General features: G+C 37.5%; 3 protein-coding genes across 3 annotated transcripts; 2 read left to right on the top strand and 1 right to left on the bottom strand.

The window, feature by feature from the left end:
- Positions 1 to 8,190: 8,190 nt before the first annotated feature.
- Positions 8,191 to 11,018, top strand: LOC107830584 (protein trichome birefringence-like 36). Its single transcript, XM_016658197.2, has 5 exons — positions 8,191 to 8,655; positions 9,227 to 9,398; positions 9,578 to 9,759; positions 9,888 to 10,046; positions 10,483 to 11,018. Exons 1-5 carry the CDS (start codon positions 8,342 to 8,344, stop codon positions 10,778 to 10,780), a joined length of 1,125 nt encoding a protein of 374 aa, XP_016513683.1. The 5' UTR covers positions 8,191 to 8,341; the 3' UTR covers positions 10,781 to 11,018.
- Positions 11,019 to 11,869: 851 nt separating this feature from the next.
- LOC107830588 (germin-like protein subfamily 3 member 2) lies at positions 11,870 to 12,736 on the bottom strand. The gene has a single exon (XM_016658204.2). The coding sequence runs from the start codon at positions 12,595 to 12,597 to the stop codon at positions 11,962 to 11,964; it is 636 nt and encodes a 211-aa protein (XP_016513690.1). The 5' UTR covers positions 12,598 to 12,736; the 3' UTR covers positions 11,870 to 11,961.
- Positions 12,737 to 14,390: 1,654 nt separating this feature from the next.
- Positions 14,391 to 14,867, top strand: LOC142168327 (uncharacterized). Its single transcript, XM_075228994.1, has one exon. It carries the CDS (start codon positions 14,391 to 14,393, stop codon positions 14,865 to 14,867), a length of 477 nt encoding a protein of 158 aa, XP_075085095.1.
- Positions 14,868 to 27,013: the final 12,146 nt, after the last annotated feature.

The raw sequence follows: 27,013 nt of genomic DNA, 5'->3' as shown, positions 1-27,013 counted from the left end.
CAAACATTTCCTTTGCAGCAGGTTGCTCCCCATAGATTATTTTGATTCCCTCTGGTGTTGGGAATTTTAGAACCTGGTGAAGGGTCGAGGGTACTACTCTCATGTTGTGGATCCATGGTCTCCCGAACAGGGCGTTGTACTTCATGTCGCCCTCGATCACGTAGAATTTTGTTTCTTGGATGGTCCCGGCCATGTTTACTGGCAAAGTTATCTCGCCCTAAGTAGTTTCACATGCCATGTTGAATCCGTTTAGTACTAGGGCCGCGGGCATAACCTGGTCCTGTAGACCGAGTTGCTCTAAAACCTTCGATCGAATGATGTTGGCCGAACTACCTGGATCAATTAACACACGCTTAACTTGAGTCTTATTCATGAGTGCAGATATTACCAGTGCATCGTTATGGGGTTGCATGATTCCTTCTGCATCTTCGTCGTTGAAGGACAAGGTTTCTTTCGGTATGTAATCCTGATCCCGAGATTGCTTCTCCCTTATGATCGAGACCTTAGTGCATTTAAACTCTGGCCCTTGGGGAACATCGATCCCTCCGATAATTATGTGAATAATGTGTTGCGGTTCTTCTTGCTTGTTTTTTCTATTGAACTCTCTGCTTTTGAAGTGATTCTTGGCCCGATCACTAAAAAACCCCTGAAGGTGCCCTTAATTGAATAACCAAGCTACTTCTTCTCTCAACTACCTGCAATCTTCCGTTCTGTGGTCATGGGTACCATGATACTTGCATACTTGATTGGGATTTCTTTATGCTGGATCGGTCTGCAGAGGTCGATGCCATTTGGTATCTTTTATGCGTCCGATAGCCTATACGATGGCGGATGAATCAATATTGTAGTTATACTCCGACAATCGCGGTGCTTCCTTAGGTTCGGTATGCCTGTCGAAACCATTCTTGTTGATCAGCTCTCGAGATCCTTGTCCTCGATCGCTTCTCCTCTCACCTCGTACGGAGTTGTGCCCATGTCCGTTGCCCCTGCGATCTCTATTATACGGCTGGTATCGATCCATGTTCATCCTCGGTTCTCGATCGATGTCTCTTTTGGTAGCGGATACAGAAGGAGCCCCTAGTTGGTCATCTTCGACTCTAATCTTTTATTGATATCGATTATGTATATCGGCCCAGGTAACAGCCGGGTACGCAATCAAATTCTGCTTCAACTACTGTGAAGCCACTAAGCTTCGTTCATTTAGTCCTTAGGTGAAAGCTTGAATGACCCAATCGTCTGTGAACGGTGGTAGATCCATTTGTTCCATTTGGAAACGAGATACAAACTCTCTTAGCATCTCGTTCTCTTTTTTGCTTTACCTTGAAAAGGTCTGACTTTCTAGTCTCGACCTTTATGACTCCGGCGTGAGCTTTTACAAAAGAATCTGCAAGCATGACAAAAGAATTGATAGAGTTAGGTGGTAAATTATGATACCATATCATTGCTCCCTTTGACAGTGTTTCCACGAATTTTTTTAGTAATACGGATTCGATCTCGTCGTCTTATAGATCATTCCCTTTAATGGCACATGTGTAAGAGGTGATATGCTCGCTGGGGTCGGTCGTTCCATTATACTTAGGAATCTCGGGCATGCAGAACTTCGTAGGGATCGGTTTGGGAGTTGCGCTCGGGGGAAAGGCTTTTGTACGAACTTTTTGGAATCTAAACCCTTCAATATTGGTGGTGCCCCCGGGATCTGATCAACCCTGGAGTTATAAGTTTTCACTTTCTTGTCGTTTGCTTCGATCCTCTTTTTCCCTGATTCTATTCTCTTTGTCAGTTCCTCGAGCATCTTTATAATTTCGGGGTTAGTCCCCAATTCTTGTTCATTTGACCTTACCGCAACTGGCCCCGTTCTGTAAGTGACTTCTTGGGTGGACCGGGCTCGGCCCTGCTCGGTTCCTGGGTTAGGCTCTGCAACTGAGCTATCGCCACATGTTGAGCTTGCACTATTTCAAAGATCATACGCAGGCTGATCCCGTCTTCTCCAATATTTTGGGTATTTCAAACTGCAGATCGGATTCCACCATGGATGCTGTTTTCGGGACCGGAATGTTAGTTCGTTTCGATGGCCACATGCGAATTAACATCAATCGGATCCACGACCCGAGTTTCAATGGGGTCAGCGGGTGGCCTTCCATCGTCGGGCATCTCGTTGTTATTCTCCCCTTGATGACCAGATTCGTTGTCGATATGTAGGGGTATTAATTGAGAGTTCATAATTTTTAGCCTGAAATCAGAGATACTTCCAAGAGCAAATATAAAATAATGTGTTTTACAAAGATTTGTATCAAATAACCACTATTATCCTTAGCCCCACGATGGGCGCCAAACTGTTTACCCGAAAAATGGATGACAGTTGAATTTATACGCGGTTCTAATGATACGTAGTATAATTCAGTATAAATTGAGAAAATATATAAATGAATATCGAAATAAACTGTAAAAGAAATGAATACAAACCGAATAAATTAATTAGCCTAAGCCTTCAAGTTTTATTACCCTCAGACTGAATGGAGAGTAAGTGATAGAAGAACAATATGACTAAATATCAAAACGAGAAAAAAGATAGTATATTGCTTTATATTCTATGAATTCAAATGAATCCCCCTTACAAATAATCAGACCCCCTTTATATAGTGGGGAGGTCATATTCTTAATATAATTTTTAAATATATCAAGGAATCCCATGATAGATTAATTAATTGGCCTCTCATTGATATGCGTTGTTTCCGCCGAGATTCTCGCTCAATTACGGATATTCCGGCTTTCTGTTTTTGGCTCGATAAGCTTTCCTCGATCTCGGTCGATCTCGACCTCGATCGGTCTCTATTTAGCCCGATCTCGATCTTGACCGGTCTCTATTTTGCTCGACCTTGATCTTAGCCGATCTCGATCTTGACCAGTCTCTATTTTGCTCGACCTCTGGGTCTCGAGCTCGGTAACCTAACTTCGCATCATGGCTTGATATTACACGAAGTTGAACCTTGGTCTGTCATGTTCCAACCTCGATTATTCATACGAAGGGAAAACTCGATGTTGACCGTATACATAAATCTTTATATATGAAATTTGCTCAAACACCACCCTAGTTAGGGGTGTACATAAGCCGGATTGGTCCGATTTTTATCAAAACCAAACCAAATCAACTATATCGGTTTGGATTGATTCAGTTTTGTTAAAGTTATAGATAAAGTTTTGATACATGTATATATTTAGTAAAAATTTAAAAAATAATAAACATACAATCTATTAAAATAATCTTATGGAATAATTGTTTTTAGTAGCACATGATTGTTATTTTCTTAGTTAGCTAACAATAATTTCTTGTTGATGTACGCTTTCGAGGTTAAACGAATTTAATAATTAAACACAAAAATCAATATGAAACCTAAATAATAATATGTACTATTTAATTTTAAAATTATCTAATAAAATACCATTTCAAATTTAAAAAAGATATAAGAGTTTAATAGATGTTGACATATGAATATAGAAGAACAAAGAAATTGACTCATTTCATTAACACTTGATAAGATAGTAATGATACAAACCATTATTTAAAGTAAATAACAATAGATGCACTTCATAGTTCTATTAAATATCATATTCATGAGAGGATCACAAACATTTTTAGACACTTTTAAAAAAAAAAATCTATATGAAGTCTTAAAAGTGTATCTAAAAAGTATATATTTATTGAATTTTTTTACTCAATACCAAATCAAATTAAACCAAACCTAATTGGGTTTTCTAATCGGTATAATTTAACTTTTCGATTTGATGCAGTTTTTCGATTCAGTTTGAACATCCTAACCCTAGTTCTTGAAAAAAGGAACACACGCACAACAGGTACCTTTGCATATTCTTCGATTGGGAGGTCCTGATTTCTTCTTCTTTTGACGACTTGCATTTTTTTTCATCTTTGAACCTTCTCTAATTGCTTCGACTTGAACGCTAGGGCTTCTCTAATTCTCTTCTTCTCCTAGGCCTTCGTTTTTTCTAATTTTATTATATTATATTTATTATTACTATTATTACTATAATTAGATTAGATGCCATAGAGTTTCATTAAGAATTATATTGAGGCAGCATACCAAAATTGGAATGAATTAATGCAACCCATGCGTTACTGTCGGTTTATTCATTATTCTAATTAGCCACTTAAGGCTCTTGCCTAAAACCAATTGGTTTCTACATGTATATATATACAAGTATACTTGGCTACAAAACTAGGGTTCAGTCGAACCTATTGATAATTAATTAAATTTGCTCTTAATTATGTGTAATTCTAGGTTTTCTAAGCTAATTATTTTCATGTGATTTTAGATTTATTTTATTTTTTGACGCCTCTAATCTAATCATCTTAGTGTTATACATACCAATATACTTTGAGATCTAATTAAGATAAAATTAAATCATCTCAAGTAAACTTTTATCATCTTCATACATATTTTTAATATTTCTACGTGAAGTCAAAAGTTTGAGAATTTTCTGATAAATAATGAAAAAGAATGCAATTCAAAGTATTCAATGGCCTTTGTTGTTTACCAAACTAGGCATATGAGTATAACAGTATAAGGAAAGATTTTTAAAAAAAGGTGAACTAATTGATTTTATAATTATTTATAATGTAAAAGAATTAAACATTGCAAACCTTGCCTATTACCCACTTGTGTACTTGACTGCTTCTTCACTGAAACGTTAGAATCCAGATTTTTTTTTTATTTACGTAAGCAAAAATGAGAATGGGTTGGTTTAGACGTTTAGTAGATAGACTTGAGTGATTAAATGAACAAAACAATAGATAGATGTGCCGTAGATTAGACCAGCAGGGGAAAACAATAAGATTAGTAGGAAAAATATTAAATTATACTAAATAATGAGAGAAAGAAGTTTATTAAACATTAACATGAAAATAAAGGACTAAATTATTGATAAAAATAATTAAAGTATTTTAATATTTATATATGTTGTAGTAGTAGTTTGTGATACTTAACATTTTTTGGGCCTAAAGCAAGTGCTTTACAATTAGTTTTTTGAGTAAAAATTGTATGGGGCGCCCTATTTGGTCGCCCCTTTTTAACTTATACCCGTTTTGTTTTTCCGTTTGCATCCGTACTCATTTTTTTGTTAAAAGCATTTTAAAAAGATGATTTTGCCCTTCTTTAATAAAAGACTATTGACAAAACTGTAGACTGCAGGACAAAACTTCAGTATGTTTTTGGTATGAAATTTTAGCAAATGAACTAAATAACTTCAGCATGCATTAGCAAAAACTCATTAGAAAATTACATACTGCAAGACAAAAATTTAAGCATGTTTAGTCTGGAGTTTTAGCAAATGACCTAAAAAACTTCAGCTTGTTTAGACTGAAATTTCGGATAAAACTCATGACAAAACTGTAGACTGCAGGACAAAATTTCAGCATGTTTTGGTATGAAATTTTAGCAAATGAACTAAATAACTTCAGCATGCATTAGAAAAAACTCATTAAAAAATTACATACTGCAAGACAAAAACTTAAGCATATTTAGTCTTAAGTTATAGCAAATAAACTAAAAAATTTCAGCTTGTTTTGACTGAAATTTCGGATAAAACTCATGACAAAATTATAGACTGCAGGACAAAATTTCAGCATATTTTGGTATAAAGTTTTAGAAAATGAACTAAATAACTTCAACATGCATTAGCAAAAACTCATTAGAAAATTACATATTGCAAGACAAAAACTTAGGCATGTTTAGTCTGAAGTTTTAGCAAATGAACTAAAAAACTTAAGCATGTTTAGTCATAAGTTTTAGCAAATGAACTAAAAAACTTGAGCATGTTTAGTCTGAAATTTTAGCAAATGAACTAAAAAACTTAAGCATGTTTAGTCTGAAGATTTAGCAAATGAACTAAATAACTTCAGCATGCATTAGCAAAAACTCATTAGAAAATTACATACTGCAAGACAAAAACTTAAGCATGTTTAGTCTGAAATTTTGGCAAATGAACTAAAAAACTTAAGCATGTTTAGTCGGAAGTTTTAGCAAATGAACTAAATAATTTCAGCATGTTTAGACTGAAGTTTCGGATAAAACTCTTGACAAAATTGTAGACCGCATGATAAATAATTTCAGCATGCATTAGCATAAAGTTTTAGTTTCAATGTGAAACAATTTCATGTTATATTAGCATGAAGTTTTAGTTTCAACATGAAACAACTTCATGCTACATTAGCATGAAGTTTTAGATTCAACGTGAAATAACTTCATGCAAGTGTGATTCAGAAGATGAATCTGGACAAGTTTCTGATTTTTTGATAAAGCTGCTGAGAGGAGAGGAAGAGATCTTTTTTTCACGAATAAGGTTGTAGATCACACAATTTATGCGTGATGCATGTTTTATATCTTTTGTCAGGGGTGTAATTGTCATATTATTACGGATTTTTTGTTAGTTGGCTACCAAATCAATAATTTTTAAAAATATGATACATGTTAAAAGGTGACATATATATAGGGTACGACTACAAATCTCCCGTTTTTCGAGGTGTTGAACTAAATTACATACACATTTCCTTTGTTCAGGGAATTACACCTCTCTTTCTTATTGTTTTACTTTCCATTGCACATAACTTCCTTCGTATTAAAGACACAAGAAAAGAGTAAACCCAAAGACAATTATGCCCTATCATTATCCAAAACTATTATATATGAGTTTTTCACAACAATGGAAAAAACTATAAAAATGAATAACAATATATGATTCTTAAAATTGCAATTGTTATTACTATAATTAAGTATCATAAAATTTCATTAAGAATTACTTTATGGTACCATATCAAATTGGAATGAACTAATGTAACTTAACTAATAAAATAGAAGTTAAACTGACCTATGAGTTACTGTCAGTTTAGGTATTCTTATTCAAATTAGCCACTTAAGGCTCTTGTCACCAATGGATTCCCAAAGGGAATGTTAAGAAAAGCAAAAAGGAGAACAACATAAAAGAAAAAGAAAAAGCAATAACAATGTTAACTGGTCAACAACCCCTAAATTACGGTGTAATCAAACTCTCTAATCCCCTTTTTTCTTTTTCATTATTATGCCCTTTCAAAGTGGCCAACAGCCCCTCCAAAAGAGAGTTTAACTCTTATTCAATACAAGAAGAGTTCGGTCCCGGGTTCGAGTCACGCTGGAGAATAAGTGTGAAAACACTATAGATCCTCCTAATTTGGAAGGGATTTAACAAAAAAATAAAATAAAATAAAAAAAAAAACTCGTATACACTTGCATTGTATTGAATTTTTACACTACGTATACACTTTAATATGTTATAACAAGTTACTTGCTTTATACTTCAGCTTATTAATCTCACTTATAACGAATGATTATTTGTAGTTATATTTTTATTGATTTCATAGTATAGTTTTTTTTTCACAATGTCAGTAAATAAAAGTTTGACTCACGATAATAATAATAATAATAACAATGTCTCAATCCCAAGTTAGTTAAGATTAACTTTATGAATTGTTGAAATGCTCTATTTGAATCTATAATATTTCAATAACCGTACTTGAAAGATAACAATACAGATTCTCTAATATACACTACTGGTCATATATATACTCGACCTAGGATTTTAACGTAACGGGGCCATCAGTATTATGTTCAATCAGTGCCCTTAATGACTTTGGCGTTTAAGGTGCCAAGTTATTTGAATTAATTATTTTAAAGTATACACATATACATATACTCCTTCTGTCCCAATTTATGTGACACTCTTTACTTTTTACTTAGTCCCAAAAAAATAATACATTTCTATATTAAGTAACAATTCAACTTTAAATTTTTCTTTATACCAAATAATTTCTAAAAAGTACAAAATTTAGGTCAAAATTTACTGGATCCAGTGACCCATCATCGATACAAATAGGTCCGCCCTTTGCCGGAAAGCACTAGTTTTCTAGTTGGTATTATCTACCTGGATTTTCAATTTCCATTATTTTCTATCTTTTTGATAGATCTGCCTTGATTCCTAGATAATAAAGTGAGACTTAAAAATAAAAAACAGAACACATTATGGACATTGTACAGAAACATTGATGATTTGAATTTTGACATCTTAACTACTCTCCTACTTACTAGAAACAATGGTAATGAGTAAAAAAAGTTGATTACCACATGGCATATGGCCCATTCTCCCCGCCAGTCATGGCGAAAATACAACACATTTTGTCAACTTTCAAGAAAGCTAAACTCCATATAGATAACACAACCCCTCTTTACTAGTAGTAATTAACATCACTCCAAAATTCCATATTTGAGTTGCATGCTTTCTCATTTTGCTGCAATTAATGGCAAAGAATAAGTCATTTTTGCTTTTCTTTCTTGTTTTGAGCTTCATTTCTGGGATTTTTTCACAGTATGAGTTAGAGGAACTAAAATGGTTAGATGACAGAGATGATGAAATTTCTATGTTTCATAGCCAGCATTCTGCTATGAGAAGATGTGATTTAACTTCTGGAAAATGGGTTTATGATCAATCTTATCCTCTTTATGACTCTAGCTGTCCTTATCTTAGTACTGCTGTAACTTGTACCAAGAATGGCCGTCCTGATTCTGACTATGAAAAGTGGAAGTGGAAACCTCATGGTTGTGAAATTCCTAGGTAATTAAAGTTGTAATGTCTTATTCTTTAGTCTTTATTTTGGGGTAAAAAAAAAGAATTCTTTTCTTGAGGTTTATCGGAAACAGACTTTCTGCCTCTTAAGCTAGGGCTAAGGTGTGCGTACACACTATATTCCCAACCCCACTTGTGAGATTACATTATGTTTTTTTGTTGCTGTTGTTGTGATAAGGGTAAAAAATGTTCATGTACTATACAAAATATCTAAATTTTACTAACCATTATATGTTGGCCACTCAAATGCCTTTAGCAAATCGTCTAGTATTTGCTCTTGATTCTAACGGAGCTCAATCCAAAAGTATAACAGAAGGTAATCATAAACTATAGTCAATAGTAGATCGCTAAATTTGGACATTTTCTAAAATTCACCCTATGCTGAAACTTTGTTAAAATCAAGGTCAAATATGAGACAATTTGCAAAGAATAAGGGTATGAATACCCCAACGTAGAGCGTAAAATTAAGATATTTTGGTGTTTTTGACCATTGTCTTTTGTTGGTTGAATTGTTGGAAATATTCATACGATGATCTAATATTCTTGGTGTGAAATGCAGGTTTAATGCATTGGAATTTCTTGGAAGGATGAGGAAGAAGAGAATAATGCTTGTGGGTGATTCAATAGTGAGGAATCAATGGGAGTCTCTTGTTTGTTTAGTTCAATCTGTTATCCCTATGGCTAGAAAAACAGTAACCTATGTTGGCCCTACTATGGCTTTCCATGCTATGGTGAGAAAGTGTTAGAATCTTGTTTCTCTTATTACAGGAAGTTACTTTTTGTTATATGTCCGTCAATCATCAGTGTATAGAAGTTAAACTCTTTCCTTATTACTATAACTAAAACTGATATAAAACATAGTACTAAAAGTTCCAAACTAGTTAACTGATGGTTGATTGGTTTTTCAAAGGATTTTGAGACAACAATAGAATTCTGCTGGGCTCCTTTTCTGGTTGAATTGAAGAAAGGACCAGAAAACAAGAGAATATTGCATTTGGACATGATTGAAGAGAATGCAAAGTATTGGAGAGGAGCTGATGTTCTTGTTTTTGATTCAGCTCATTGGTGGACTCATTCCGATAAATATAGTTCGTAAGATAAATTTCACGCTCTTTTTTTACCCTTTCTTGTCGCATATGATTCTTGAATATACCAGAAAAACTAATGCACTGCTATGAGGTCATTGACATAGTTTTATTGAACCATTTATTGAAACTCAGGTGGGACTTAATAATGGAAGGAAACAGTTTCTATAGAAACATGAATCCAATGGTTGCCTATGAGAAAGGACTAATGACATGGGCTAAATGGGTAGATTTGAATCTTGATCCTCGAAAAACTCGAGTTTTCTTCAGAAGCATGTCACCTCGACATAACAGGTACTCATCTTGATTATCACATTTCTACAAAATATGCAGTTCCCTATATATCCTATATTAGTTCATAGAATGTGTGAAGAAAATGTTCACTTTCATATTTGTTATTGTCATTCAAATAATATTTGGTCTGAAATGAACTTAAATTGAGCAAGACATGGTCAGTGAGGATTCGAAGGGGAACCTTGGCATAACTGTAAAGTTGCCTCCATGTGACTAGGAGGTCACGTGTTTGAGCCGTGGAAACAGCCTCTTGCAGAAATGCAGGGTAAGGCTGCCTACAATAGACCCTTGTGGTCCGGTCCTTCCCTGGACCCTGCGCATAGCGGGAGCTTAGTGCACCGGGCTGGCCTTTTATGGTCAGTCAGGATTCATATAGCCGACCCCTATTTGCTTGACAATGAGGCTTATTTGTTGTTGTTGCATTATGATTTGTTAGGGAAAATGGATGGAAATGCTTTAATCAGAGGGAGCCTCTGGAATTCTTTAGTCACCCTCATGTTCCGGAACCCCTACTTGTGCTAAAAGAAGTGCTAAGAAGGATGAGTTTTCCAGTATCTTTCCAGGATATAACGACAATGACAGCTCTTCGTAGAGACGGGCATCCTTCTGTCTATAGTAAGTTCGTAAGCCAAACAGGTAAGCAACACTTAGGAGACTATAAATCTGATTGTAGCCATTGGTGTCTTCCCGGAGTACCTGATACCTGGAACGAAATGCTGAACGCCATGCTCTAATTAGTACTAAGATGTGTCGATATAGCTTAGGAGGTCATCATTGAGATGGCTTGTTTTCAACGTTGAGTTCTCGTTCCTTTTTATTTTAGCATGATGTTTCTAGCACTTACTTCAGTGCCTAGTGTTTGATGTAAACAACTGATGCTTCTGAATGCGCGTGACTGTGTTAGTTCTTGAAGTCTTAAGCAGTTTCATAAGTGCAAATTAATGAAACGAGAGTGATTTGCCTTCTTGATTCGTACTATAAAAATATTTGGGAAAATTTTATACACTTTTACAGTTACCGGATGTAAATAATTTTTGCCGCGGACTAAAAGTGATCTTTCCCCAATTATTTTTTGTATCTCTTCATTTCTGGGGTAAACTTTAACAGCTTGAACATTGATCAAATGATGGTGTTTATCAATATGACAGCACTTTAGCTTTTGCCTTTGAGATATGGTCCTTCTCTTACTTTTTTCACATTCTGATGTCGACAATGTTATGACCAAAAGAAGAACTATATCTCTGACTAGAAGACAACAAAATGCAACAAACCTATTACAATAATTCATGTATTGCTGGAGAATTCTACCTATTACTTAGCAATTGAAAGCCCTTCAACAAAAGCTATTGTTTGTACCCTGATTTAGCCTATGTTGCGTGGACTCTCGAAACCAGATGCCGCACATGTGTCGGATCCTCCAAAAATGCACCACCTTTGGAGGATCCGACATGTACCCTGATTTAGCCTATGTTGCGTGGACTCTCCAAACAGTTGCTGCACACGTGTCGGATCCTCAAAAAATGCACCACCTTTGGAGGATCCGGCACGCACCCATCCTATCGATATCTTTGGAGAGTCCGAACAACATAGGATCTCTAAGTGCGTTCAAAAAGAATGAAATGCCTAAATTTCTCACTCTTTTCTGGGATCTTCTAAAACAATTTTTCTAAACTAACCAATTAGTAGACATTTTTTAGCCTAGATACAAAACATGAACATTAGCTTCTTAATTCGCCCTCAGAACTTAAAGAAATCTAAAAGTTTTACTAATTCTCAGTATTCTTATGTTGCAAGTTGCAACCCTTAAAAGTCTGCAGCAGTTGTTTTTGGAACTAATGTAATTTAGTTGCATTATTGAATAAAGAAGAAAGAAACAAATAACAGAAACTACAATTTTTCCTATAATCTATCCCAGCTATTGAGGAACAAACTTCTTCCTTAATTTAGCAATCTCCTTATCATTCAATCCAAAAGCCTTTATCAAAAGCTCCTCTTTAATTCCTGTTCCAAAAATAGCAGATGGGATTTTCACCAATCCTGGATTTTGGCTGTTAAAACTTCCCAAAATAGTAGCTGGGGTATCACCAACATTCATTTGGAAGTGAACTAAACCTTTTGGAAACACCATTACTTCTCCTTTCTCAAGAACCTTAGCAAAAACTCTGTTTCCTGAATCAACAAACCCCGAATAAACCTTCCCCTCGAGCACGAATGCAGTCTCAGTTGCCCGCGGATGAAAATGTGGCACGTTGATGCCATCAACGTCAAAATCAGCGCGCACAAATGACATGCCTAATGTGTTCAGTCCAGGAAAGACAGTGGAACTCACTGGAATGGATGAAAATCCAGTATGTTTAAAGTTCCCGGGATCTTTAATACCTGAATAGATAAAATCTTCGACTGTGACCAACGATGAATTCTTACAAGAAAGGAAGATTGAAGAGAATTCAGCCCTTGGTATGCAGTAGTCATGAACTGGATCAGGATCATATGCTAGGCTTAGATAGCTTTGAAAAAAAATAACTAGAAAAAATGTGATTTGAGAAATCATGGTCTAGGATCAATATTCAAGAAAGAGAATTTTAAAGAATTTGCTGCATTCAAAGGAGAAACTATGGCTCAACTTTCAACCTTGACTAATCTAGACAGACAAAAATATATAATAGCAAGAAAATTGAAACCTAGTGAATGGTTCTATTCAATAATTGGCCTACTGTTATGAAATATATGGAAATTTTACTGAGAAAAGTTTTCTTTTTATAGGAGTAATTATTGAGGAAATAATGATGTGGTGCTACACAAGCAAAGCTTTGCTTGAGAACTAAGCTAAGAAGGATTAGTTACTCACAACATAAATGGCTGCATCAGACAGTGGTTTGCCATGCTTCTGCTGTTGTCTTCTTGCAAGATAATGGCAAAAGGTGATGATAGCTAATCTTTAAATAAAATAAGGTCCCCAGGGAAAGGAAAATGGTACAGGAACTATTTTATTCTTAAATTAAAAGACAAGTGAAAATAATGTAGCTATATTTTCACATCTACAACCCCCCAGGGCAAAAGAAAATGATAACAATTGACAACCCCGCATGATGACAATATTTTCTTTTTTTTTTCTTCTTCTTCTTTAATATTGGTGTCTGGCTAGTTTGTATTCACCTCAACTGTTTTGCTATGCATTTATTATTTTCTATCAATATAAATATTGAATAACTTTGTCCATCAAAACCTGATCGTATAATAATAGTGTCCTTGTGCTCTTTTAACAAATAGCTAAGGGGACCAAAGTCATTGTTAATTTCTGGTGGTGGACTATATCACCAGTACTAACAACTTTATAATGGTTTAGGTGGATACAACTCGACCACTTCCCCCTCTAAACTCCTTCCACCTAGCTAGTCACTTTTTGACCTTTCTTTTTATTTTTTAAATTTTTTCCTATATCAGGCTTAGCACATGGTGATAACTCGTAATACAAGGAAAACTTGTCATTTAATTACGAGTCACTATTCTAATTACTGCTTAATGAGATAAAGAATTGATACGGTGGGGCTATGCTGTAAAATTCTTCGTCGATCTTGCTGTATTTGATTTGCACTACAAGCGGTCTTGTTGGAGACGATGAAGCTTTACGAAAAAATATCTAGGATTTTCTAATTATGAAGTATAATTACTACATTGTTCAAGAATATTTTCCCACATTACACCATGTACTTTAATTGTTTATTCTCATTACTACATTGTTCCATAATATTCTCATAGTGCTAGCACATTACACAATGTATTTTTAATTAATTATTTTTTCCTTCCTTGTATTTTATTTTATGTACAATTTTGTCCCTTTTGTATATAATCCTAGGTATGTACAGTGAAAAAAAAATACACGTTTCTGTTGAATATACAAAAGAAGGAAATCTTCAAATCATTCTCTCATTTTATCATGGTTTCAGAGCAGGTTTGATTCTGCTATCATTTTCTGCTTTCTCATTCATAAATCAGCTTTCCTTCTTCATTTTTCTTCTTCTCTTAAGCTTGTCTGCTATGGATTCTTCACCACAATCGGCTGATACTTTAGCTTCTGCTACTACCACTACCAATGCTCCTGCACTTGCAGTTACCATTGCTTCATGAGTGATTAACTCTACTCATCCTTACTGCCTTTACCCTTCTGACTATCCAGGGATGAACCTTGTGTCCTCAGCTTTTGATGAAAACAGATATGGAGGTTGGAGAAGGGTAGTCATTATTGCCTTGTCTGCAAAGAACAAGTTGGGATTTATCGATGGTACCCTGGTTGTCCCTAAGGCTGATTCTAGAATCCAACAAGCTTGAGCTAGATGTAATGACATGGTACTTTCATGGCTGCTCAACTCCTTGTCCAAAAAGATAGCTGAGAGTGTTCTCTATTCACAGAGTGCAAAGAATTTATGGAGTGACCTGGAAGATGGATTTGGTCAAGCAAATGGAGCAAAGTTGTTCCAACTACAAAAGGAGCTAAGTTCAGTAGTGCAAGGAAATTCAAGTGTGGTAACTTACTTCACCAAAATGAAGAGCCTATGGGATGAACTAGGTGCACTCAACATATTTTTTGCTTGTGTTTGTGAGTGTGAGTGTGGAGCAAAAATCAAAAGCTTGAAAGCACACCAAGATGAGAGACTACTGCAGTTCCTAATGGGACTGAATGACATATTTATTAGGGTAAGGAGCAATATTTTGTTGTCATCACCTTTACCTTCCATTGGACATGCATACTCTCTTGTGATTCAAGATGAGAAACAAAGGGAGATACATGCTACCCCTGCATACTCAGGGAAATCTGCATAATTCATTGCTGCAAACCAACCGGGAAACTTCAGGAAATTTAATGAGAACAAGATGCAGAAAATAAGTTTTGAATCTAAGAAAAATGCAGGAATTTGTTCTTATTGCAAGAAGCCTGGACATAGCATAGACAAGTGCTATAGGATTCATGGGTTTCCAGCAGATTTCAAGTTCACAAAGCAGAAAAGGTTTCAGGGAGGTGCCCAGGCAAACAACGCTTTCTTTTCAAATGAGGAAAGTGAACAGGGAGCAGAAAATGCAACATGAGGTCAGAACCTTACCAAGGAGAATGTGGCTGAACTGTTGCAGCTCCTTCAGCAAGTGAAAATGGGACAAAATAATCCAGGAACCTCTGATGTTGCAGCAAATGTGAGTTGTGCTGGTATAACCAATCTCTTTGACTCTTTTGCATGTTTAATTCAAATCAATGATGATTCTTGGATATTGGATAGTGGAGCAACAGAACATATGTTTTTCAACAAACAATCTTTCACAGATTTAAAAGGCTTGCATGAACCTCTCATGATTAAAATCCCAAACTCTTACAGAGTTAAAGTCACTCATTCAGGAACTGTTTCTCTTTTGCCTAATCTGATTCTGCGAAATGTTCTTTACATTCCATCTTTTAAATATAATCTGTTATCTGTGGACAAGTTGTGCAGACAACTCAAGCAATATGTTTTATTCACTCCCTCTTCATGTTTCCTTCTGTAGGGCCCTTCAATGAAGAGCCCACTGAAGATTGGTAAAGAGGAAGGGGGCCTCTACATTCTCAGATCCATACATACAATAATAGTGTCTAAGAGTTTACCTAAGTTTAGAAGAGTTTTAATTCCAAGAAGGAATTGTGTTTCCAATCATGGTTTACAGTCATGTTTTAGTTTTTCTTATTCAAGTGTAAAGAAAAAGTTGTGGCACTACAGATTAGGCCATATGCCCCTTAGCAATATAAAAAATATTTCATCAGTTTCTATATCCAATTGTTCTAAATTTTTCACTCCATATGTTATTTGTCCTATGGCAAGGCAATCGAAACTTCCTTTTCCCTCTAGTTCTATTTCTACCAAGAAAGTGTTTGAATTAATTCACATGGATACCTGGGGACCATACAATAGTGATACATATGATGGTTTTAAGTATTTTCTTACAATTGTTAATGATTTCAGTAGAGGAACATAGACTTATCTACTAACCAACAAATCCAATGCATTCACTATTCTAAAAGGCTTTCTAGCCATGGTAGAAAGGCAGTTTAACAGCAAAGTCAAAATTATGAGGTTAGATAATGCCTTTGAATTGGGAAGTGAGAATATTCAATTAGAATTTTTTCAGTCACAAGGTATTATTCATCAAACCACTTGTGTGTCCACACCACAACAAAATGGAGTTGTGGAGAGAAAGCACAAGCATTTATTAGAGACATCCAGAGCCTTGTTATACCAATCACACCTACCTATATCATACTGGGGTGACTACCTTCTAACCGCAAACTATTTGATCAACAGGTTTCTTCAAGTGTTTTAAAATTTAAAACTCCTTATGAAGTTCTCTTTAAAAGCAAGCCAAATTACTCTAACCTTAGATGCTTTGGGTGTTTGTGTTTTGCTTCCACTCTCTCAAATCATAGAACTAAGTTTGAACCAAGGGCTACTCCTTGTGTGTTCTTAGGTTATCCTCATGGAAAGATTGGTTACAAAGTGTTGAAGCTCAAGAATTTAAAGCCCTTCATTTCTAGAGATGTTGTATTTCATGAAGAATTCTTTCCATTTGCTTCTATTAAGTCTAATTCTTTTTTTGATGTTTCTTTACCCACTGCTAAAGTTAGTGTAAGTAACCAGACTCCAGAACTTTCACCCTTTGCTACCAGACCTCACACTGAAGTTTCCAAAGAGCCTACTGAATCATCAATTGATTTCTGTTATTCTCCCATTTCTTCAATTCATCCTAGCACACCTATTTCCTCTAGCTCTTCTTCTAAGTTCTCTCCAGATTCTCCAGTATCACCTAGTCAATTACATACATTTGTACCTGCTTTTCCTCCTCTAAATTCTGATCCTATGATGGATATTTTTATTAGAAAGTCTACCAGACCACACACAACTCGATCTTATCTCAAAGATTATATCTGTAATGCACTCCAACTCACAGATGTTAGCAACTCTTGCTTTCTCACACCTGTTATACCTACTTGTATATATTTCAGTGGACTATCTTCTACTAATCAACACATGCTAAACACACTGTCTAATATACAAGAACCTCTCAACTATTTACAGGCAGCACATCACCCAGGGTGGCAAGAAGCAATGGATAAAGAGATTGAGGCTCTTGAACTTAATAAGACTTGGGAAATGATTGAATTACCACCTGGGAAGAAAGCTTTACCATGCAAATGGGTTTATAAGGTTAAACAACATTCAGATGGCAGTGCGGAAAGACTAAAGGCGAGATTAGTCATTAGAGGAGACATACAGAAAGAGGGCATAGACTTCAATGAAACGGTTTCACCTTTACCATGCAAATGGGTTTATAAGGTTAAACAACATTCAGATGGCAGTGCGGAAAGACTAAAGGCGAGATTAGTCATTAGAGGAGACATACAGAAAGAGGGCATAGACTTCAATTAAACGTTTTCATCCGTGGTAAAAATGACCACAATCAGATGCATATTGGCCACTGCAGTAAAGAAAGGATGGGGTCTATACCAACTAGATGTGAATAATGATTTCCTACATGGAGACCTAAACGAAGAAGTGTACATAAAATTCCCACCTGGGATTGTACCTCCTTCACCTACTCATGCATGCAAGTTAAAGAAATCGCTTTATGGGCTACGACAAGCATCTCGACAGTGGTATGCTAAAATTATAGCTGCTTTGAACTTTAAGGGATTCACTCACTCATTAAATGACTATTCCTTATTCTTTAAAAAGTCAAATTCTTCCATTTCTATAGTGGCTATCTATGTGGATGATATACTCTTGACAGGAAACGACAGTGCAGAATTGCATGCATTGAAAGAATTTCTCAATCAAGAATTCAGAATTAAAGATCTTGGGGACTTACATTTTTTTTCTAGGGATGAAAGTTATCCGAGAAACAGATGGACTCATCCTTTCTCAGGAAAATTCATTGTAGACCTTCTCCAAGAATTTGACTCCCTCCATTTACCACATGTTTCTTCTCCCCTTGATTCATCTACTCGTCTGTCTACTCAAACAGGGGAACCAGTTAAGGATCCTACCTTGTATAGTCATCTCCTTTGAAAACCTAACTACCTCACTCACACCCGGCCAGACTTGTCCTTCACAGTCCAACACCTCAGCCAGTACATGCAGGGCCCAAGACAGCCACACCTAGATGCAGCATTCCGTGTGCTTCGCTATTTTCTCAAAGATCATGGGCTTGGGATCTTTATGTCTTCTTCCTCATCATTCAAACTCCTAACCTTTTGTGATTCCGATTGGGCAACCTGCCCGGAATCGAGGAAGTCGGTGAGTGGTTTTTACATTTCCCTCGGTACCTCTCCGATCTATTGGAAATCCAAGAAGCAAACTTCAATCTCACTCAGTTCGGCCGAGGCAGAATACCGATCTATGAGGCGAGTGGTCGTAGAGCTTACATGGTTGGTTCGTCTTTTTGAGTATCTGTCAATTCCTATTTCTCTTCCAGTCACCCTTCACTCTGATAGCCAAGCAGCAATTCACATAGCGAAAACCCCTATTTTTCATGAACGGACAAAGCACGTTGAAATCGACTGTCATTTTGTGCGAGAACAATATATAGCTGGGCTGATTTCATTATCTTTTGTTCGATCTTCTGCCCAGTTGGCAGATCTCTTCACAAAATCACTCACAGGACCTCTTTATCGTGATTTATTAGGCAAGTTAGGTGTGTTTCCTTCCCCCTCCAACTTGGGGAGGGGGGTGGTGTTGGAGACGATGAAGCTTTGCAGAAAAATATCTAGAATTTTCTAATTATGAAGTACAATTACTACATTATTCAAGAATATTCCCCTAGTACTCAGTGTTTAGCACATTACACCATGTACTTTAATTGTTTATTCCCATTACTACATTGTTCCATAATATTTCCATAGTGCTAGCACATTACACAATGTATTTTTAATTAATTATTTTTTTCTTCCTTGTATTTTAGTTTATGTACAATTTCGTCCCTTTTGTATATAATCCTAGGTATATACAGTGAAAAAAAAACACATGTTTATGTTGAATATACAAAAGAAGAAAATCTTCAAATCATTCTCTCATTTTATCAAATGTAAGGTCAATTGAGTATATGTTTTCAAAGAGTATAATTCGATTTGAAGTTAGTAAGTTTGATCACATTGCACAACTAAAGGATGTGCTGCAGCAGATAGGGCGCTTCTCCCCGAATGAGGCCCTACGCGGCACGAATCCAGATATAATCAGGCTCTAATACGGGTACCGGACACTGGGGCAAACCTAAAAAGTTTGATCCATGTGCTATTGAGAAACGAGAATGTTGATTTCCATTTTTGTTTCTTTATAGCAACGATTGAGTTTACCATTCAATATGTGGGTTCGATTCTCTCAGCTCCTTGCGTGTTCCCCAAAAAAAAACTTACTTACTCTCTCTTTAATGTTAACCAAAAAATGAAATATTAAAATATTCTTGTACACATGCCACATAAAGTGGCTTTAAATTTTCAGGGAGAGGAAGTTATAGCAAAATAATGTCATGATAATGACAACCACAGCTCGTGCACAAAGTTTTTGAGACTAGACGTCAATATGAAGTTTCCATAGAATACAGATCGCTTAGTGAAAACAAGCAGATTGACAACAGCTGGTCATGCATGTTTGACCAAAAAATGTGATTCTTCGCTCAAATAATTAAATCTATGTACTAAGGGGTTAAATCTAATTAATAATAATATTTTTAGATGCGAGTTATGAAAGCATGATCAATATTGAACAGATCTAGTAGAAAAATAATAATGGTGTGTGACAATCATCTCAAATAACGTGAGTAATAAATGAGCATTAAATAGCAATGAACAATAATAAATGATATTTGGGTAAATAAAGAAATGATTCATCCAATAAAGAAGAAGCTAGATATTATTCCTCCTGACAATGATGAATGACAGACAAATCCTTGAATGTTCGAAATATCCTCGGATCTGGTGGGAAGTATGGAATAATGTGGACAAGAATCTTGATAAAAATGTATTGTTTGTCTCTTGGTAAGAGGGAGAGAATCTTTTTATCAAAGTGTGTTCTTACAAATGAATATCACATGCCCTACACCATTGTCTCTTTTCCTATATATATATGAGACATATCCTTAACAAACCCTAATAGTACAAGTGCAGAGAATATCCACTAGAATATCCGCTTTAATATCCTATTTTGAAAACTAGCTGTTATAGCTCTGTTAACGGTGCTCGACCTCGATCATAGTTGACATCTCGACCACGAATCTCGGTGCTTCCTGGTCGACCTCGACTGACCATTTCCTTAGTGTTATCTTGCCCGAAATATTCTAGGGCGGATTTTGACCTATATAGTTAGTCCCTCTATTTATTGAGTCCGACCTCAGACGACCTTGACGAGCGGATTCTGTTTGTCGTGGTCGAGAAGATTAGACGAGTGGGTCGGGTCGTGATGTTTGAGACAAGATAGCGACGTGGTCTTCCGCGAGCTGCAACTTTTGGGGTTATGTCGTTTCTGGATCAAAGTGACGTCATGCGTCATTATGGTGCATTTTTCTAATGCTTTGCATCGTTTCATGTGCGTCTGCTGATTGGATCTTCCGCTTTGATACTTGTGCTAGGTAATGATGGCATATTTTCTTAGTTTTGATGCCTGAATTCTTATAAATAGGGATGTGAGGGCATACACTCGTGTTTTACAGATTTTCCATATCGAAACCTTGTGCCTTTTTCTTTTTATTCCATTGTTATGTATCTTCTTTTCCTGCTCTAGCGATCCCTGTTGCTTTTAACTTTTCGATATTTGAATATCCTCACTTTCTTCAAAACTTTGGTTAACGTATCTTCTGGTCCGAGCGAGGGAAATAACCTGGTTCCCTTGGCGATGGTTTTGCCCCCTCACGCGGAGGGCGTCTTTATTGCCGTTGAGGATGAGAACTTCCCCACGGTGGAGGAGATAATTCCTCGTGGTGAGAAAGTCAGGTCTGATTCTATAAAGACGCTTGAGCCTGAGCCCGAGATCTCCGAGTCGGTGATGACAGAGGCCGATTTATTATAGCTTAGAGCTAAATTTGACATTCCCGCTCACATCGAGTTGGTCCCTGCAGGGCGGGATGTGGTACAAGTCCACCGCCCCGGGTATTGTGCGTTCTACGCCTACCCATTCCATGTTGGCTACACTCTTCCCCTTCTCCCCTTGGCGGAGGAGTTTTGCGATTTCTATGGCGTTTGCCCGACTCAGCTCGCACCGTATATCTACAAGCTCATTAGGATGCTTATTAAGTTTGCGGAATTGGCCGAGGTCAAGATCACGCTTTGGCATTTGATGCATCTCTTTGCCCCTAACTTCTATAGGGGAGAATGTTAAACCTTTGCCATCGATGGGGCAAGTGTCTGGTGGTGAAGATGGATGATAAGGCGAGCCGACAGTTCTGGCACAATATTTTCTTCGTCAGAACTAAGGGCGTAGTGGACAATGCAGAAGGATTCCCCGAAACTTGGAATTATACTCGTAAGTGTTTAACTTCTCTTCGTTGAGGCATTTGATTTACTTTCTTAGTCGTGAGTTCTGATATTTTGCTTATCTCTTATGCAGTTAAAACTACGCCCCTCCTTTGGTCGGGGACATTTCCGATTGGGTCGACCGGCTCCTCCCTCACATCGGAGGAATTCATGAGTGGCCGTGCTTTTTTAAGAAGTTTTGGCCTGCTCCCTCCTTAGCCGGTGAGTCTCTTCGTTTTGGCCTCTTAGTCGCTTACCATTTTATAGTTTGCTCTGGTTGACCCTCTTTTCTTTTGCACTACTTTTAATTCCAGCCTAAGGGCCTTCGAGGAGGCCGGGAGCTCCCCCACCCGCATTTTGTAAGAAGAAAAAATGCTTCCTCTTCGGCGTCTGCCCCATCTACGACCGCGGCAAGGTCTGTTCACTCTTTGGTTTTTGCCCCGTCTACGATCGCGGTTAGGTCTACTCGCTCTTCGGTCCCACCTACTGCTACTTCAGCATCAATCTCTTCTCCACCTGTGGATATTTCGACGGCGGAGCCTCCGACTTCTCCTTTGTATCGTCTTGTGGACGAGGAGGAGGAATCATCGCCAAGTGACGGGGATTTGGTGCCCCGTAAGAAAAGGTCGTGGACGTTGGCGACGGGGCTGCCCGGGCCATGGATTCTGTGATGGATGATTTTACTCTCCGTGAGACGGCGACCATAATTCTTGAAGGTGAATGTCGAGCTGGTGTCTAAGGTTCCGAGATCGGCGGAGGACGTAAAGAGCGTATCTCGTCCTTCTACAATGATAGAAGTCGAAGGGCCGGCCGCTAGGGTTTCCTATACTTCGCGACAAGAAGGGGCATCGACCTCGCGGCCGGCTGACGGTGATTCTTAGCTAGCTGATGGGAGATACAAAGGTGTTGCCGAGGACGGCTATGAGATGGGCTCAGACCTTGACACTGCAGAGCTGAGGATGATGGAAGAAGGATTTACTCAACTCGAGGTGGGGTTGGAGGGGTCTACGTGGACCATTGCGATCCCCATGGATCGTGATCTGTTGAAGAACACAGAGAACATGGTCCCTGCCCTTGGTCCTATTTGCTCTGACGTGGAGGGTGAAACTCTCAAGGTGCTGGATGACGTTACCTTATCGAGGAGCATAGATGACCTCGCTCTTAGGGTAAATTTTTCAACGCTTCTATTTCCCTGTCTGTTATATTCAAAGTTTTGGGCTTCGTTTTAGTTCTTTGCCCTTGTCAGCGGAGGCGTTCTTATTTTTTATTCTCTTTCTTTTTGTGACTGTAGACCATGATCTTGGAAATTGATAGCGCCCGAAGGGAGGAGAGGTGTAAGGCAATGTTCAAGAAGCTGCAACGCAAATACTTCGAGTACCGTGGCAAATACCGGGAGATCCGCATGCGGTTTGGCGAGGGCGGCAATTTGCACGCCCTTCGGGACGATCTGAAGCAAAAGGATAACGAGTTGGTGAAGGTCATCGATAAGTGCAGTGTCCTTGAGGGGACGTTAAGAAACAAGGAAGAAGAGCTCGAGGTCAGCAGGGTCGTAGAGGTCCAATGTGGCGACCTCCAGATGCAGGTGGTCGAGTTGCGCAGGCAATTGGAGGAGTATCGCCTATAGATGGAGGTTCTTCATGGTGAGATCACCAAGAAACATAACGAGCTGGATAGGGCGGATTTCACTCGATAGGAGGCTTCGAGGAAAATGGAGGCCCTTGAGGTGGTGATCCGGACTCTTTGTTCTAAGCGGGAGAACGACTTGGAAACGGCAAGGCTAAAAGAAAAATGGCTTGATGAGAGGATCGGAGAGTTGGAGAAATAAACTTCTGACCTCCATGACTGAGTTGCTGCTCTTGAGGCCGAGAAGGCCCAATTACTGGCGCAACCATTCTCTTCCCATACCTCGGACTTTCCTAATATTCCTCGAGAGTTGTACGAGGAGTGGATTCATTCCGAGGCCCAGTTAGATGTGTTTTGAGATTTGCATACGGCGGGATCTGTTTCTGGGGCCGCCCTTGAAGATGCTCGTGTTAAGGCTGGCAAAGATCGAGTCGCTTGCGGGTATGACCCTGCTATGCCAGAGGCCGGCGAGGACGAGGGGGACAAAGGTGTATATCGGCTTGATCATAATGCCTGGTATGACGCTGCATATCCTGAGGGCGAAGGCGAGGGTGTTGAAGGTCAAGAGGGCGACGTTGTTGAGGGCCAAGTCGGCGAGGATGTCGCAGACCGTGATGGTGGTGGCCAGTAGTTTTCTTTTTTGAATCTTTGTTTATTTTTGTGTGTAGCTGGTGGTGTTTTCATGAGCCTTTGTAAAAAAATATTCTAAGTATGAAATGCCAATTTCGTTATTTGCATCTGATTCTCTTCTTGTGGTTCGTATTTGTATATTTTTTAATTCTGTCGCTTGGTTGCCTTGATTTTCTAGTCGTAATCACTTAGTTCGAACATGGTCGAACATATCCTAATTTTAATTATGGTCGAGGACCAATAGGTGTTAATTCGAACGCGGTCGAATTAAAACCTAAGTTTGATAATGGCCGAGGGCCAGTAGGTGTTAGCTCGAACAAGGTCGAGCGTAACCTTCATTTAATTATGGCCGAGGGCCGGTAAGTGTTAATTCGAACGAGGTCGAATTAAAACCTAAGTTTGATTATGGCCGAGGGCAAGTAGGTGTTAGTTCGAACAAGGTCAGACATAACCTTCGTTTAATTATGGTCGAGGGCCGGTAGATATTAACTCGAATGAGGTCGAACATAACCTATGTTTAATTATGGCCGAGGGCCGGTAAGTGTTAGTTTGAACAGGTCGAACATAACCAATATTTAATTATGGTCGATGGTCGGTAGGTGTTAGTTCGAACAAGGTTGAACATAACCTATGTTTAATTATGGCCGAGGGCCGATAGGTGTTAGTTCGAACAAGGCCGAACATAACCTATGTTTAGAAAGATATGCCTCTAAGTGCGGAGTTTGTCGACATCGTAATCTTTAAGCATTGTTGCCTTGGTTGTACACTTGAAAAAATAGAAATAAACTTCATGCATTGCTGCTTTGTTCATACACTTGGAGAAATTTATAAATTTTCGGGCGTTGGCTGGCGTTCCAATCCCAGGCACAGTCTATCTAGTCCCTTCATTGGTCGACCTGGAGAGTGCTTGAGAGGTCGAGCAATGAACTAGCCGTCCCGTGCCTCCGTCTTTGCGTACTTCGACTTGAAGTGTTCCCTTCTTTGCGTCTTTACCCAAATGCCATTTATTACTGTTCATTGCTGTTTAATGCTCATTTATTACTCATGTTATTTGGGATGATTGTCACACACCATTATTATTTTTCTACCAGATCTGTTCAACATTGATCACGTTTTCATAATTCGCATCTAGAAATATTATTGTTAATTAGGTTTAACCCCGTTAATAGATAGATTTAATTATTTGAGCCGAGAACCACACTTTTTGGTCAAACAATGCACTGTAGCAATGTCACTTTATTCGGCGAAAGGGGCTTAAATGGTTTTTTTTTTATTTTCCACCCGGTACCCGATACCCGCATTGGAGCCCGACTATATTCGGATTCGTGTTGCGTAAGGACCCATTCCGGGGGGGAGGGGGGAACGCTCCCTACCAAGAATTTTTTCATACCCAGGGCTCGAACCCGAGACCTTTGGTTAAGGAAAGAGCAGCCTCATCCGTTATACCACATCCTTTTGTGGTAAAAGGGCTTACAAGTCGGGCTTGCTGAAACTGATCGAATTGGTAGAAATGGCGTGGTATAGCCACTTTTTAAAGTGGTATTTACTTTTTAGTCAATATTTTTAATGTTGAGCAAAAATAGCCACTACTCTATTAAAATTGATACGAAAAGATATTTTTACCCTTTCTTCATGAGTGATGTGTAAATATTAAGGACATGGTGTCTTTAATTTCATGAGTGATGTGTAAAATATTAAGGACACTATGTCCTTAATATTTTACACATCACTCATGAAGTTAAGGACACCATGTCCTTAACATTTACAATGCACATATGAAGTTAAGGACATGATGTTCTAAAATTTAATAACAGAAGTTGCAAATACAAGTTAATGATATTATGTCCTTAACATTTATATTGCACAAATGAAGTTAAAGACACCATGTCCTTAACATTTACACTGCACATATAAAGTTAAGGACACCATGTCCTTAATATTTACATTGCACATATGAAGTTAAGGACATGATGTCCTAAAGTTTAACAACAGAAGTTGCAAATACAAGTTAATAATATTATGTCATTAACATTTACATTGCACACATGAAGTTAAGGACACCATGTCCTTAACATTTACAAAGCACATATGAAGTTAAGGACACCATGTCCTTAATATTTACACATCACTCATGAAGTTAAGGACACTATGTCCTTAACATTTACATTGCACACATGAAGTTAAGGACACCATGTCCTTAACATTTACACTGCACATATGAAGCTAAGGACACCATGTCCTTAATATTTATATATCACTCATGAAGTTAAGGACATTGTGTCCTTAACATTTACACTATACATATGAAGTTAAGGACATGATGTCCTAAAGTTTAACAATAGAAGTTGCAAATACAAGTTAATGATATTATGTCATTAACATTTACATTGCACACATGAAGTTAAGGACACCATGTCCTTAACATTTACACTGCACATATGAAGTTTAGGACATGATGTCCTAAAGTTTATTAGCAGAAGGTACAAATATAGGACACTTTGTCCTTAATATTTACATTTAAATACAAGTTAAGGACATTATGTCCTTAACATTTACATTGCACACATGAAGTTAAGGACACCACGTCCTTAACATTTACACTGCACATATGAAGTTAAGGACATGATGTCCTAAAGTTTAAACACGAGTGATGTGTAAAATATTAAGGACACTATGTCCTTAACATTTACATTGCACACATGAAGTTAAGGACACCATGTCCTTAACATTTACAATGCACATATGAAGTTAAGGACATGATGTTCTAAAGTTTAACAACAGAAGTTGCAAATACAAGTTAATGATATTATGTCCTTAACATTTATATTGCACACATGAAGTTAAGGACACCATGTCCTTAACATTTACACTGCATATATGAAGTTAAGGACATGATGTCCTAAAGTTTAGCAGCAGAAGGTGCAAATACAGGACACTTTGTCCTAAATATTTACACAACATTCATGAAGTTAATGACACCATGTCCTTAGTATTTACACAACACATATGTCTAGCACAAGAGTATTTTTGTCCGGCGGGTAAAAATTTATTAAGCACTGGCTAAAGAGTAAATACATTTAAAACAATGACTAAAAAATAAAAACATCTCTAATCAGTGGCTATCTGTACACTTCCCCCATCGAATTGCTCAATCTAATTTGTTATTTAAGACACTCGAGCCTTCATCCTCACCAAC

Source organism: Nicotiana tabacum, chromosome 13, assembly GCF_000715075.1.
Source record: "Nicotiana tabacum cultivar K326 chromosome 13, ASM71507v2, whole genome shotgun sequence".
In the NCBI taxonomy this organism is placed as follows: Eukaryota; Viridiplantae; Streptophyta; class Magnoliopsida; order Solanales; family Solanaceae; genus Nicotiana; species Nicotiana tabacum.
The sequence above is the reverse complement of the archived record's forward strand: the minus strand, read 5'-3'. Positions and strand labels throughout refer to the sequence as shown.

What these genes read in the sequence shown, in the direction of transcription:
- LOC142168327 (XM_075228994.1), top strand. Translation starts at nt 14,391, where the DNA reads ATGGTACTTTCATGGCTGCTCAACTCCTTGTCCAAAAAGATAGCTGAG.
- LOC107830584 (XM_016658197.2), top strand. Translation starts at nt 8,342, where the DNA reads ATGGCAAAGAATAAGTCATTTTTGCTTTTCTTTCTTGTTTTGAGCTTC. An exon ending in CTATGGCTTTCCATGCTATG is followed by an intron (nt 9,399 to 9,577) that starts GTGAGAAAGTGT and finishes GGTTTTTCAAAG; the next exon opens with GATTTTGAGACAACAATAGA. An exon ending in CATTCCGATAAATATAGTTC is followed by an intron (nt 9,760 to 9,887) that starts GTAAGATAAATT and finishes ATTGAAACTCAG; the next exon opens with GTGGGACTTAATAATGGAAG.
- LOC107830588 (XM_016658204.2), bottom strand. Translation starts at nt 12,597, where the DNA reads ATGATTTCTCAAATCACATTTTTTCTAGTTATTTTTTTTCAAAGCTAT.